The 13,835-nt window shown below is 37.4% G+C and overlaps 2 protein-coding genes across 6 annotated transcripts in view; one reads left to right on the plus strand and one right to left on the minus strand.

The window, feature by feature from the left end:
- Window positions 1-12,059, plus strand: part of WASHC4 (WASH complex subunit 4) — a 37,881-nt gene extending 25,822 nt beyond the window's left edge. Inside the window, exons 23-34 of one of the 5 annotated variants that reach the window (XM_079305229.1) lie at window positions 323-397; window positions 911-1,015; window positions 2,405-2,539; window positions 3,252-3,360; window positions 4,016-4,082; window positions 4,800-4,886; window positions 5,396-5,543; window positions 5,687-5,783; window positions 6,268-6,464; window positions 7,487-7,586; window positions 8,969-9,044; window positions 9,773-12,059. In XM_079305229.1, coding sequence (XP_079161355.1) covers window positions 323-397; window positions 911-1,015; window positions 2,405-2,539; window positions 3,252-3,360; window positions 4,016-4,082; window positions 4,800-4,886; window positions 5,396-5,543; window positions 5,687-5,783; window positions 6,268-6,464; window positions 7,487-7,586; window positions 8,969-9,036 — 1,188 coding nt within the window. In that variant the 3' untranslated portion in view covers window positions 9,037-9,044; window positions 9,773-12,059. Of the gene's footprint in view, window positions 1-322; window positions 398-910; window positions 1,016-2,404; window positions 2,540-3,251; window positions 3,361-4,015; window positions 4,083-4,799; window positions 4,887-5,395; window positions 5,544-5,686; window positions 5,784-6,267; window positions 6,465-7,486; window positions 7,587-8,968 lie in introns of all 5 variants that reach the window. The other 4 variants (XM_079305231.1, XM_079305232.1, XM_079305230.1 and 1 more) reach the window with 4 other exon arrangements.
- Window positions 12,060-12,150: 91 nt separating this feature from the next.
- Window positions 12,151-13,835, minus strand: part of APPL2 (adaptor protein, phosphotyrosine interacting with PH domain and leucine zipper 2) — a 32,739-nt gene continuing 31,054 nt past the window's right edge. Inside the window, exon 21 of the mRNA XM_079305233.1 lies at window positions 12,151-13,624. Coding sequence (XP_079161359.1) covers window positions 13,496-13,624 — 129 coding nt within the window. The 3' untranslated portion in view covers window positions 12,151-13,495. The remainder of the gene's footprint in view (window positions 13,625-13,835) is intronic.

The raw sequence follows: 13,835 nt of genomic DNA on the forward strand, positions 1-13,835 counted from the left end.
CAGTTTTTAATTTTTTTGAATTGTTTAATTGTGCCTTGTGGAATTGGCTGGAGGATTCCTTACTTTCAGGAGAAGCTGGGGAAAAAACAGGCAGGAATGCAAAAGCTAAAACATAGGATGAGCTACTTTTTTCACCTCTAAGCATTAAACAGACACCAAACAAAAATTTTTAAGAGGTTCTTCATTTTGCAAAGAAAAACACTGCTTTCTAAAATACCTTCAAGTAACTGCAGAAACAGTATTTCTGCACCTTAGCAGTTAGGTGTGTCAGTGGTTCTGGAAGTTTTATCATAGTAATTCTCAATAAATAATACTCTTTCAGGGTCTGGATGTTTTGGAAATCATGAGAAATATTCATGTTTTTGTGTCCCGCTACCTCTACAATCTGAATAATCAGGTAAGGTATATCCCACACTCTCCCTGGCATTTGGCTCCAATTTGAAGGGATTGCAAAATGCAGAGTGGAGTACATGTAAGAAAAGCCCAGGCTGAACATGCACAGTGAGAGGCTATAAAATAGTATTGGTGCTCTAGGAGAACATCTTGGGGGATGCTGTGGCTTGGTCATGGACAATGTTGTGTAACATGTTTTGGACATGTTATGCCACTAAGACCACTGCATATCAATTTTCCAATGAAGCTAGAAGGCACCACTTAATGTAGGATATAATCTCAATATGGGAGTCTTTTGTGCAGCAACTGCCTTACAGTTGTTGGATCACAGCTGTGTAGAAATCAGAAGAATTTACCAGATAAAGTTCGTTGTATCCATGCTGTGTTTTCTTGGTTCTGTCCCTAATCACCAGTTATCAGCTGGTTTCAGAAATAACATACAGGCTATTTAGAGCAATAATTTATCACAGAACCAGTTTTGGGTAATAAACTTTATTTTTCTGTTCCTGCCTCCCAGATCTTCATTGAAAGAACAAGTAATAACAAGCACTTGAACACCATCAATATCCGACACATCGCTAATTCAATTCGAACTCATGGGACAGGAATCATGAACACAACAGTGAGTATCTTTTGCACTGCTGCTGTTGGATTGTTTGTGATTGTGTACAAAATCCTCCTCCCTGCATCTCCTAATGGTTTATTTGGTTATGCAGTTTTAATAATGCAGTAATAATGTTCTGTGTAAATTAATTAAAACAAATCACTTCTTGGATGTGGCACAAATCAATATCACAATCTTTTGAGAGTGTTATCACTTCCATTTACATAAATGTTAAGGAAGATATCTAAAAGCACATCAGAGGAGAGGTAGATGTTCTAGTTGGACTGTTCTGGACAGTATGCCCTGATTTTTCTCCTTATTGACACTTAACAGACAGATACTTTTGCTGTAAAGGAAATCTTGAAAAAATGCAATGTTGATTTTTTAAGTTCTTCTTGTAAGTGTTATGCTTAAGAAATATCAGCTTTTCAATGTGCAAAATAAGGCTAGAGATCTCAGATCAGTTTTTGGAAAAATGAATTCTTATTGCAAGGCTTTTAATGATGTCTGAGGTGTAGGTGGCCACTTTAACCAGCCTAAGATGTTTGCCTCTTTGCAAGGTACATGCATAGAGATGCGTTGTGTCTGTTACAGCAGGAATTTATCACTGGAATTCTCAGGTTTGGATACAGTGATAAAGATGTTTTCAGACCAGTGCTTTCCAGTCTGCTGCTTAAGTTCCACCTTGTTGCAGTTTCCTTTTTTCTCTTATTCTATCTCTATTAAACAAAAAAAAAAGGAAAAAAAAAAAAAAAGAAAAGAAAAGGAACTTGCTGAAGTGTTGCACCCACATTCAAGTAATTATTTTGGAAATGGAAATTACTGAAAAAATGTTTTAATGATGTCTTCCACTTCTGAGAGTGAGATGGTGGGGACAGTCTCAACAAATGCTGCTAATCATATTATTTTTTGGTGATGTAGTTTTATTCACTTCTGATTGTGAGTTATTTTTGAAGACCTGGGAAGTATTGAGATATGTAGGGCAGAAGTTTCTGCTCTATGAGAAAGTATTTTAGAAAACTTGGAGGAAGTGAAAAAGTTGTGTCAGGAGGTTATGCACATTCTGCTGACTGAGGAAGTTGATCATGTCTGGCAGTTTCAACTTGAAGCTTGTATTGTTTCAAAAGGACAGTTACAGGATATTCCAGATAATGGCTTTGTAGGGTAGGTGATCAACTGAAATGCTGACCTTGTCCCTTGGTCCCTCTGCCTTTCCTCTAAGATCATAGGCCTTCCAGGAAGAGTGTTTTTTCATTGTGCCTTATTCTTTTAAAACAGTGAAATTAAACTAAGTTGAAAACTTGCATTAGAAGTTACTCAGGCATGTGGTGAAAACAGGTTGTTAGATGTCTTTGTTACTTTGCTAACTTCCTTGATTTGACTGGTTTTGTACTTTTTGCCTTCTAGGTAAATTTCACTTACCAATTCTTGAGGAAAAAGTTTTACATTTTTAGCCAGTTCATGTATGATGAACATATCAAATCCAGACTTATCAAAGACATCAGGTTCTTCAGGGAAGTCAAGGATCAAAATGATCACAAGGTATAGTAGTTTCTGAAGGCTCAAGTGTAACTTGCTAAAAGAAGTGCTACTTTCATGTGACTGAAGGTGCACAAGCCATAACACTCCTATTATTTACATGTGTATTCCCTGACAAAGGGACAGCTTTTGTCCTGCAAAATACAGTGTTACCAATGTCTGTATTTTCATTCTGTCTGCTCTGTAAATATGGAGTTATGGAGTTGGCTAAAATCATTGTCAGTGACTTAAGGATGATTTGATGGAGTTACCTATTGGCAGTTCTAAACTTCTTGTTCAACTTGTGCATAACAGTTTTCAGTTTTGAATAATGAGCTTACTTGGATGGAATCCAAAATAATGTGATCATGTAGCACTCATTCCAGTATGTCAGGATTTGGCAATGAGGGTCTGGTTTTCCATGCTAGAAAATTGTCTTAAAAAATGGGAGAGACAATGTATTTAGTAAAATGGGCTGCTAGCTTCTTTGCATGTCAAAGGCTTATTTGTTTCAGGAATACTTTCTTTTTCACAGTCACTTCTCAACTTGCAGAAGTGACTCAGTAAAATGACTCTTGTGAACTAATACAGACAAGCAGGTGTATAATTTATAAAAAAATAAAGCTGTAAATGTGGTGTAAAAGTACATTACAAATAGAATTTTATTGATGTGATGTAAAGTTTCTTTTTCTAAGGGTAGGTAGTTATTGCAAATAATTTAATTTTTTTTTTCTAGTATCCCTTTGAAAGAGCAGATAAATTCAACCGTGGCATCAGAAAACTTGGAATAACCCCGGATGGCCAGAGCTATCTTGACCAGTTCAGACAACTCATAAGTCAAATTGGTATGAAATGTTATCTAACATGTTATAAATGTTATTAGATGGAAGTTATCTTCATCACCTAGTAATTGACCTTTTAGCTTAAGCTGAAGCTAGATTTAATTACAGTCAGATAGTTCACTCATAGCCCATACTAAGTACATGCTCTCATCTAATAATGCAGAAATGGCCTTTCCATGTATTAATCTAAAATACAGTTATAGCTTGCATAGATTCCTGTTCCCTTTTCAGTTTTTTTCTGTGTTATGAAACTGACTTTTAGCCATATTGACTATATTTCCTAGCAAAAAAATTATTGCTAAGTTAATGCATTTCAAAAATTTGCCATATATCCAGCTGAAGTATCCTGGAATGATGCACGATGTGACAATGATATTTTCAGCCACTGATGCTGTAAATGTGCAGAATTGATCTGAACTTCAGTTGTTTAATGTGTCTGGTGAAAAGAGTTTGTACAAAACGAGAGTTTTTGTTTTATTTCTCTATGAAGACTTTTGATGGCAGGGTTCAGTCTAACTTTTATGACTTTGGCTTTCAGACCGAAGTTCTGTGTCAGAACTACATGGCAGAACTTAATGTTTCAGAGCCTATATGAGCTGTAAAAAGTGTGTGTGTATTTAAGTAATTATAAATTGCTTGTTTTTTCTTGTTTTTAAAGGCAACGCTATGGGTTACGTACGAATGATAAGATCTGGTGGACTTCACTGCTGCAGTAGTGCCATTAGGTATTTCCACAAATACTTCATTTTTCTCTTTGCTCCTTTTCTTACCCTGGCTCTCTATTCTTGCTGATATTCCCTATGCTTTTTCCTATTCCCCATAAATTTTGAAAAGCTCCATTTATATGCTTTCATTTAAATTTCATTTAAGCGGAATTAATGTGGACAATGCTGGGATTCAGCACTGTACAATCATGGACATAAATCACTAAAAATAAAACAAACTCTAAAAGAGTTAATAGAATGTACACATTAGAAAGATGTTAGTCCACAAGCCAGCAATTTTTCAAGTTAAATAATTTCAAGGGTGCATTAAGGAAAAATAATACAAACCTTGAAGAACTGGAAAAACACATTCCTTTTGTGCTTTCTTCTGTATAGATTTTGTCTATGTTTATCAAAGAACATTAAAACATAGAAACTTCGACATAATAAGAAATAGTTGGTTTTCTTGAAAATAGTAGTAAACTTAGAGTTACCAAGAGTATCAAGTTTTAGAGAGAGGAGATGATAGTGCAGTAAAAACAGAAGTACAAATAATGATGTGTATGTGTTTAGAAATGAAGTTAATAATGCCTGGATGAGAATGTATGACAGATATGACATAATTAGAATTAAGTAGTTCAAGCCCAGAAGATTAAATTAAGTAAATTATGTATTAGGATAGATACTTCAATGAACACAGACAGTTGAGCATAATCCTAACAAACAGTAAGTTTTCAGGTTCGTTCCTGATTTGGAAGATATTGTTAACTTTGAAGAGCTGGTGAAAGAAGAAGGACTCTCAGAAGAAACACAAAAAGCAGCAAGGTACACTAACATCATACTTTTGAGGCCTGGGGCAGGGGTGGGATGAGAGAATTGTCATTTTGTGTTTATAAATGCAGCTATTAGTTATTTGTGTCTGTGTGTGTATTAAAAGTTCTGCTACCTTTATGCAAAAATATTTGTTTTAAAGCAAAGCAAATAGAAGCAGTTGCTTTGAAAATGTGAAGTACCATTGATAGTAACAGACCTAGAACCTGATTTGGTGAAGAAATCCTTCTTTAAAAACTAACAAGTTTTCCTCACTGTGTGCCTGAGCTCTGCTTTTAAAATTTTCAAGGTCTTAGATAAAAAATACGCAAGTATTCTATTCATATGCCTTTTTTGAGACAAATCAAGAAACCCTATTCAAATGGGCTGTAGAGGAAGGGTACTCTCCCAAATCCTGCATTGTGGGCATAGGCAAAGGGCCAAGAGAGGGTTGTTATCCCAAGAGGTGGGTAAGCAAAGGGATTTTCAGCAGAACCAGGAAGCTCACTGCTCACCCCTTGCAGGCAGCTGGACTCTGTGCTCAGTGACCTGACCCGGAACTCTGCAGAAGGAACAGAGTACTTCAAGATGCTGGTGGATGTGTTTGCTCCGGAATTCCGCAGCCCCAAGAACATGCACCTGCGGAACTTCTACATCATTGTTCCCCCACTGGTGAGCCTCTGACTCCAGAAAGGTCTTGTCAGATCAGGGCTGTCATTAAGTGCTTTGTTTTAGACTGTAGTAGCATACATGACAATGCCATGTGACATTTGTGAGTCTCTTTGTGATTCCAAGACAGCCTTTCATTCTTTCAGACCCTCAATTTTGTAGAGCATTCAATCAGTTGCAAGGAGAAATTGAATAAGAAGAACAAAAGTGGAGCAGCTTTCACTGATGATGGGTTTGCCATGGGTAAGTTTCAGCACCCTCACTAGCCTTTGGATAAACCAACATAATGGACATTTGCAAGAAAAGTTTTGTTTGTACTTTGTCTGTTCCCATAATTAAAAATTCCATAATTTATTTGGATTTGTCTTTGCTTCAGCAAAATGGATTTGAGAGTTATGGTTGTGTTTCAGAATTTCCTAAATGTGGAATATTTGCGTATGGGAGCAGACAGTTTTAACATATATTGGTGCTTCCAAATTTCTTTCCAAGCTTGTGTTTCTCATACAGATGAGAAGGAATGCAAATATTTGAAGAAGTGATTTTTTAAAAAAAATTTAAGTGTGTTCTATATTGTGATTTTTTTTTTTTCCTGATAGATTAATTGTAAGTTAATAACAATTTAAATTATATTTGCATAGAATTATCATTAGGCTCATCCATTAAAGACATTCACAAAATGTTTTGCAAATTGCATGTTGACTTTAGTACATGGTTTGTCACTGACTAGGTGTGGCTTACATTCTGAAGCTTTTGGATCAGTACCAGGAGTTTGATTCTCTGCACTGGTTCCAGTCTGTTAGAGAGAAGTATGTGAAGGAAATAAGAGCAGTAGCTAAGCAACAGAACGTGCAGTCCACTAATCAAGATGAAAAACTACTACAGACTATGAACCTTACTCACAAGCGACTGGAAGTTTGTTTACAGGTACAGCACGGGGTTGGTTACATAGATTGTTCTGGTAAATTTGTAAATTGTTCTGGTAACAATTTCTGTTCTGTATTGGGTTCAGCACTTAACTTATCACAAATTATGTAACTGTATTTTGATGGAGCTGGTTGAGAGCAAAATCCAGAGCATTGTCTACAGCAACATTGCAAAACGAGCATAAAGACTTGAGGTGTATGACCTGAAGGGAATGTCATCAGTTTTTGTCATATATGAAGAACTGGTTCATTGGAATTCTTTGTCCCACAGAGTTTGAAATCTAATGCAACTAAACCATAAATGCTTAAATAAGAAAGAATATCTTTTGGTTAAACTTCTTATAACGAAAATTGCTCATAATGCTGTGAACCCTCAGAATTGCCTGTGTGTTAATTCTGAACTGCTAAAGTAAAGGATACATTAGGTGTCAAAGAGAGGAAAGGTGCATTTGAATTTTTAAACACAGCAGCTCAGGTTTCATCTGTGGTGTGGTGCTTCCTCACTCTCTATTGGAGCAGCCTATGGGACAAATCTGCCAATGGCTATTTTTACTGCCCATGATTACATTTTGTAATGTCTTGTTGGAATAGATAAGGCCCTGTATGCCCTCATGGTTCCCAGGAGTGTGCACTGTGTTTGGTCCTCTGTATTAAAAAACCACATCACTGAATCTTATTCAGACACTGATCAAGCTTGTGGTTGTTTAAATTATTGGCTTGCATGATTTTCCATGGGCGAGTTGCTCTAAGTTCTCCCTACTGCTACAAACCTCATTTTCAGCCTCAGTAGAGCAGTGGCAGATTTATTGCAGTGATGCTGCTTTGCTTAAGTTGCCCTTTAATGTAATTTGACATTTGCTTTGTAAAATGCATGTGAATTAAGGTATGAAAGGAGGAAGATTTTCAAAAGCGTTTAAGTGATTTGAAACTGAAATCTAGGTGCCTAAGATGCTCATGAAAAATCCCATTGATATTTGTCTACAAATTTGTGATACACTGATTCTCCTTTATCTTTTCCCTTAGGAATTTGAACTCCTTTATTTCTCACTAAGTAGTGCAAGAATTTTTTTCAGAGCAGATAAAACTGCAGCAGAAGAAAGCCAGGAAAAGAAAGAAAAAGAAGGTGAGTGAATCCTATATTTAGAACATTTTGGCTAATGAGATTGTGTGCCCTAGTAGAGGTTTTTTCTGTAGCTGCTTTCTTGCTCATAAGTTGATTGAATATTTCAGAGAGAGGTTTATGTGGTCATAGGTGATTGAGAGTCAGCAAGAACAGCTCAAGAACTCCTTTTTTGGAATAGGTGAATTTCAAGCTGGGCTTCTGGGGTGTAGGGAAAAAAAGCAACACCACAGAAAGCCCAACTGACAAAAAAAATCTGGGACAGGGAGAATTGCATACTTGCAGTAATATTACATTCAGTAATTTCAGCATCATACTTACCTCTTCAATTACCAGTGTTGACAATGGCAACCTTAGGTGATGCTAAATAAAGGGGTTTTCACCTGTTGTACCAGCTGGTTTTCAACTTACACATCAGATGATGCAGTTATTATAGATATTCATATGTTTATGATATGCTTGCTCTCCCTCTGAATTCTGTATTCAAAGGGTAAGATCTAAATTGTGGTGTGGTTTCTTGACTTAATACCATTGGTGTTTTGCATTTCTATTCCTGGTTGTATATTCTCCCTCGTGAATTCAGAAAGATTCTTTTGGGAAAATTCTTTCCAAAGAAATGAGAATGCTCCTAAGGATCAAGATATAGAAATGCAGTTCAGTTACAAGTTACTTAAAAAATCAGGCAGCAGCATATTAAAAACTGAATTGGTAAATAATTCTCTACTGTAGTTCTGACCTGGGAGATTACAGTCATTGGACAAAAAGATTTGTTTTCTTCAGCACTAGAAAAAAAAGTTTGTTAAGAAAAATTATTTTAGCATGAATTTACAGTTGATCATATTCAATGAAGTTGCACAGAAAAATATTCAGTGCAAGAAAAAAAAATAAATCCAAAGAATTCCGAGCATTGTGGGTAGACATGCTGCTCTGGAGTCTGTAGGAAACCCTTCTGGAGAACATCAGTTAATTATATTTTAGGTTAAATATTCTCTGTTGTGGTACCTGTTCAGTTCCCCAGGCAATGTGTTGTGTAGTGAGAAAAGCTTGAAATGCATACCAGGGTGGAAAATTTTGAACATGGTAGCAATATCTATGCCCTCCACCATGATATTTGAATTTGGACTCTGAAAAATGTGTGAGCATTGTACATGTAATTTTTAGACAAGTACTGCTGATTGAAGAACTTTTCACCCCAAGTATGAATTTCTTCATAGGGCCAGGAATTCTTGTGCTGCAAGGTCAGGTTGCATATGCTGACCATGAAGTACTGCATGAAGTGTTGCTGTGGTATCAGCATCTCATATATATGTGTGCTAGGATTTGAGGGATTTTGTTTTGAATAGAGTGTTAAACATGATCCATACCTTTATTTTTTATTTTTGTAGAAGAATCTGGTAAAACAAGCAATGGAGATCTTTCCAACTCTACGCCTGCAGAGCCTGTTGTGAAATGACATGGCTGGTATGGGTGATGATTACTTACTCAAATAACTCTTGTCCTTGTCTTCATCAGTAACACTCTGTAGGGGTTAAAGCTCTAGATTTGATTTACTTGCTCTGTTATATCCAAGAGAAAATGTACAGTAATATACTAGCATCCACTGAGGCTAGATCTGTGTTTGTCTATATTTCCTATAGAAACTCCTATTTTTCAGGAGTTTGCATTATTTACAGCATTTTCTTTAGATTGAAAATAATTTAATAAAATGTTGACCTTGGAGGTAGTTATTTTAAAGTACGTATGTGCAGATAAAAAAGTCCTTATTAATTTCTAGATGCATTCTTGCATCTCTAGCATAGCATTTAAAAAAACCCAAACTCATAGGCTGTTGGTCCAAAATTTGAACTGGCATCTCTTCAACCAGAAAAAAAATCCTGAATCCAGATATTGGGTATATCTATTGTCCAAAAAATAATTGAGACATGTCATTGTGCAGTCCTGGTGCATTTAATGCAGTCACAGATTACACTGTGAGGGTACCAGTGTATGTTAAATCTATGACACAAAATGAAAGTGCTTATTACTGTTTTATTCCAAACCCGCCCTTGTTACTACTATAGACAGTATTTGTATTGTGGGAACTTAAGATCCTATGAAACATTTATTTTTCCCTCTTTGTGCCCCCTTATTAAAGAATAGGAAAACAAGAAAAATGAACATAACAAATTACTTCTCATTTCATACTGAAGGTCTGATTTGCATCCACAGAAGTAAGGAAATCCAGAGCCAAGACAGAACCACAATCAGCTCTTCCTTTTATGACCAGACACTGTGATGGGTGTCTGTAATTAAGTGATCTTACAGTTCATGGATATGTTGTGCCTAATTGCAAGTTTCAGCCTCAATTCTGTATTTCCTAGCCTTTGTAGGTCTGTTGTACCATGTGTTGTTCATACAGTCTTACATGCTTGATTATTAACAATAATTGCACTGCAGGCTCAGAAGCTGCTGAACACTGTGAGAACTCATTATGTAACATCTGTCTGTGCCTGCAAGTAGAGGTTCTAGGTTGTGCAAGACTTACTTGGATTCCTAACTTAAGTAGCTAGACTTAGCTTAAAAGAAAACACTACTTTTATTAAAATATACAGGTGTGTTTTAATCTCCCAGAACTTAACACCCTTCTAGTTCTTACCAGAATAAACCACTCCATTCAGTCCAGCTGAGAAAACTACCCTTGGGGGGTTTTTTGGCACTCTTAAACAGTATTTTTAAACCAAACTTGCTTTAATACTTGTTTTAATGGTTCAAATTGTTCCACCCACTCTTGGGTCACGGGTTAAAACAATTCCTGACATACTTCTGATTCACCCTTTCCTGCCAGTCACTTCAGCATTCAGACAGCAAGGAGGAATGTTTTGTCGCAACTGGAAAGACCAGACTGATACGAACGTTCCATGTGTTGGTTCTGAGAACATGACACACAAGCTTCATGGACTGTTAAAATCAGCTGGGCTCATTAAAGTTTTTATTTTGAATTCATTATAACTGCCCTAAAGAATGCTGCATTACTTGATTTATACTTTTGCTTTTTTACTTTGATACAGGGTTTTTTTTTTTTAATTTGTGTACACTTTTTTTTGACCAAACTGTGCCCGCACTGAAGGCTCAGCAGCACTGCCGAGATCAGCATTCTTGCTGCTGCCTCCCATCCTCCTGCAGTTGCTGTGCACATCCTTCCACATTCCCATCCCTGCTGCAGTCACCTAAGTTCGTGGAGTGGAATGGCCAAGTGCTGCATTTCCTTCTTCCACACCAACGGCAGAATCACCCATAGATGGTGTTCCTTTCCCCTGGATGACCTTGCTAGGGAGCTGTGTACAGTCAAGACACAGCTCATACTCTAAGCTGCACTTGTATTTTCCCTTCTCCATTTTTTTTTTCTTTTGGAAAGACATTATCTTGCTAAGGTAAGACTTTGCAGTTGAACATAATGTGAACTGAGCACTGTCTTCATGTATGGTGGTTAACGAATTCACGTGGTTCTGGTGATGGAAATTCATGAGGAAAGACATAACCTATTTTTATAGATGCCTGTTTAATCTGGGAGAACTGAATGTATACTCTATGTGGCAAAAATATATACATACACAAATATGTACAGTGATAATAGAGCTATTCTTGCTAATACAGGACTGTAGTTTGTATTTCCTTCTTTCTCTTTGTCATGTAGCAGCATAGACATGCAGAAAGATTTTTCTTGTCTGAAATCCAAGGTGGGTCCTGGGTTTGGGTGTCACATGTGACACTGAGTTGCATTAAATCCGTTTTTCTCCCCACAAGCATATGGAAGGGGAGCAGAATTCATGCTGTGGTGCTACTACTCTTTTCTGTTGCTTTTGGCCTCCTGTTGCAATTACAGGAACCAAATGGACCCTAACTGGTTGTCTGGAGATGAGACAATGGAGCTAAAACAAATCCCCTAAACTAAACCAAACATGATCACTCAGAAATTCCCAGGGGTGACAGCAGTCATGATGGTGAATTTGCTGCAGGGACATAAAACATGTCCAGGGGCTTTTTCCTTCAGGACAGGGTTGGGACAGGCTGAAGGCCAGGCTGTCACCCCCAGCAGGCAGCTGCCACCACTGCCCTCAGGTGTGCAGCCTTGTGCCAAGGCTGCTGGAAGTGGCAGCAGCTGCTCTCCCAGGGGTTGTGGACACCCAGCTCCCTGTCAGCCCTGCCACCAAGGGTTTGCACAGCTCCAGCAGCACCCAGCTGCTGTAAACTCCTGGTGCTGAAGGGCACATTCTGCAGGTCCTAATGCAGCCTGGAACCAGAAGGAAATTTGAGTTGCATCAGACGTCCATCAACAGCTGTTTTCAGCTTCTCAGGTACAAAGGACCAAATGTAATACTTAATGTTTCCTAACTCATTGTACAAAAGGGTATTTTATTACTCCAGTCTCTTTGGTTTGTGAGTAGAGAACATTATGTACATAAAACTGTGTTAATAAATGCAATTTTGAGAACCTCATTCCCAGTGTTTTTAGTACCACCAGTACAGTGGGTGTTAATTTTTTAATAAGACAGCTGCATCTTTTATTTACAAAGGAGTTTTTGTATCAGTTACTAACAGTTTTCTACCACAGCAGTTTTAAACCTTCAATAACCAGTTAAATTTAGATTTATTCCACACCAAACACTTCCAATCTGGGATATTTTAGATACTGTTGCACAGATTCAGCTTATGAAAAATCTAGTTTCTTGGTAACTGAGAAGAGTTAAATTAAGTTTGAGGAATTTCAGCCATTTTTTTCTAAGTACCTTATCTTGATTAATAAATTATACTACTAATTACACCCCTCCCCCCACCAACAGCTCTTATTTTATCTGTTTTGTTTGTTCTTGCAAAGTAATGTTGCTCATGTTTTCAGGATGGAAAAAAAAGTAAACTTATTAGCCAAATTTCTCTAGTTTCAGGAAGGTATTATGAGACTTGTCAATACATTGTAGACTTGTAATCTAACATTTTATTGCTCAGTTTCTTAAAACCAAAGGTTGCTGGTAGACTCAGCTGTTGCATGTCATGACAATGTTAAAAATACAAAGAATTCTTACTATAAAAGTACTTACTTGTCCTACTATTGCCATCTCTGGCAAGAAACCTAATCATAGAAAAATTGCACACAGCTAACATGCCACATTCATTGCCTACTTCTGAGGTTTGCATGTCAGTGGTATTTAGAGTAATAAATCAAGGAGGTACATTTTGCCCATTATTTAATTACAGAATGTGAGAGTGCTGTCCCCTGGAAGGTAAGAGTAGGCACTTAGATTTGTTTTGTAAGCTTATTCTAGATGCAATATAAAAATAGATTATATTAATAGGAAAAATTTAGTGTTTAACAAATTGTTTTGTAAATAGGCTAACACAAAAGGTAAATCTTGTTACACATAAACTAGACTAGAAATAACTTCATCTGAAATAAAGTAAATAGTGCATTTTTAACCTTCATTCAGATGCACATAATCATGCAAACTATGAAAATTGACTATAGTAGGAAATTTGAGGCTTGATACTTGTCAGAGGAGCTGGCAGCTCACAGGAATTTCAGTGGAACGAGAGGCTGCTGGCCCTGTAAATGTAAGAAATGCCATTAACCCTCAGTGGCTGACAGCTGTACTGTCCTGCCCACACCAGCAGCTCCAGGCTCCCAAGGAAACACTGCTCAGGATTGTCAGCTCCCCAGCCACAGCTCCACCCTACACATTCACAAATGCAAAATGCCTCGAGGGCACAGTCCTGCTGTGCTTCCACTGTAAATCCAGAGGGACTCTGCTGCACAGACACCACTGCTCTCCAGCAGGAAAGGGCAGCTGGCCTCAGGTGTGTGCAGGTGACTGAAAACCAGATTCTTGCAAACTGCTTTTGCTGCTCCCACACAGGCTGCAGGAAGTGACAGGAGCTGCTTATGCTTCTGATTCCTCCCCTCCTTCATGCATGGTTCCATCCTCTTCTGACATGTCATTCAGCAGCATGAACTTCCCATCATTTGTCAATGGCACAGACTTCATTAGCTGAGCTAATGCTTCTGGATCCTGAAGAAAAAGAAGAGAGGGTAACAAGCTGCAGCAGCCTTTGAGGAACACACATTTCCCAGTACTTCTTGCTAAGCTTGTTTTTTAAAACAAGCATTAGAATAAAGATTTGAAACATAAATGATACCTTTTGGTTAAGTAAAGACAACCCTTGGGTATTAAAAAAAAAAAAAAAAAAGGAATTAATTTTGAGCCTGTATTTTGCTGTTCT

Source organism: Erithacus rubecula, assembly GCF_903797595.1.
Source record: "Erithacus rubecula genome assembly, chromosome: 4".
Classification (NCBI taxonomy): domain Eukaryota; kingdom Metazoa; phylum Chordata; class Aves; order Passeriformes; family Muscicapidae; genus Erithacus; species Erithacus rubecula.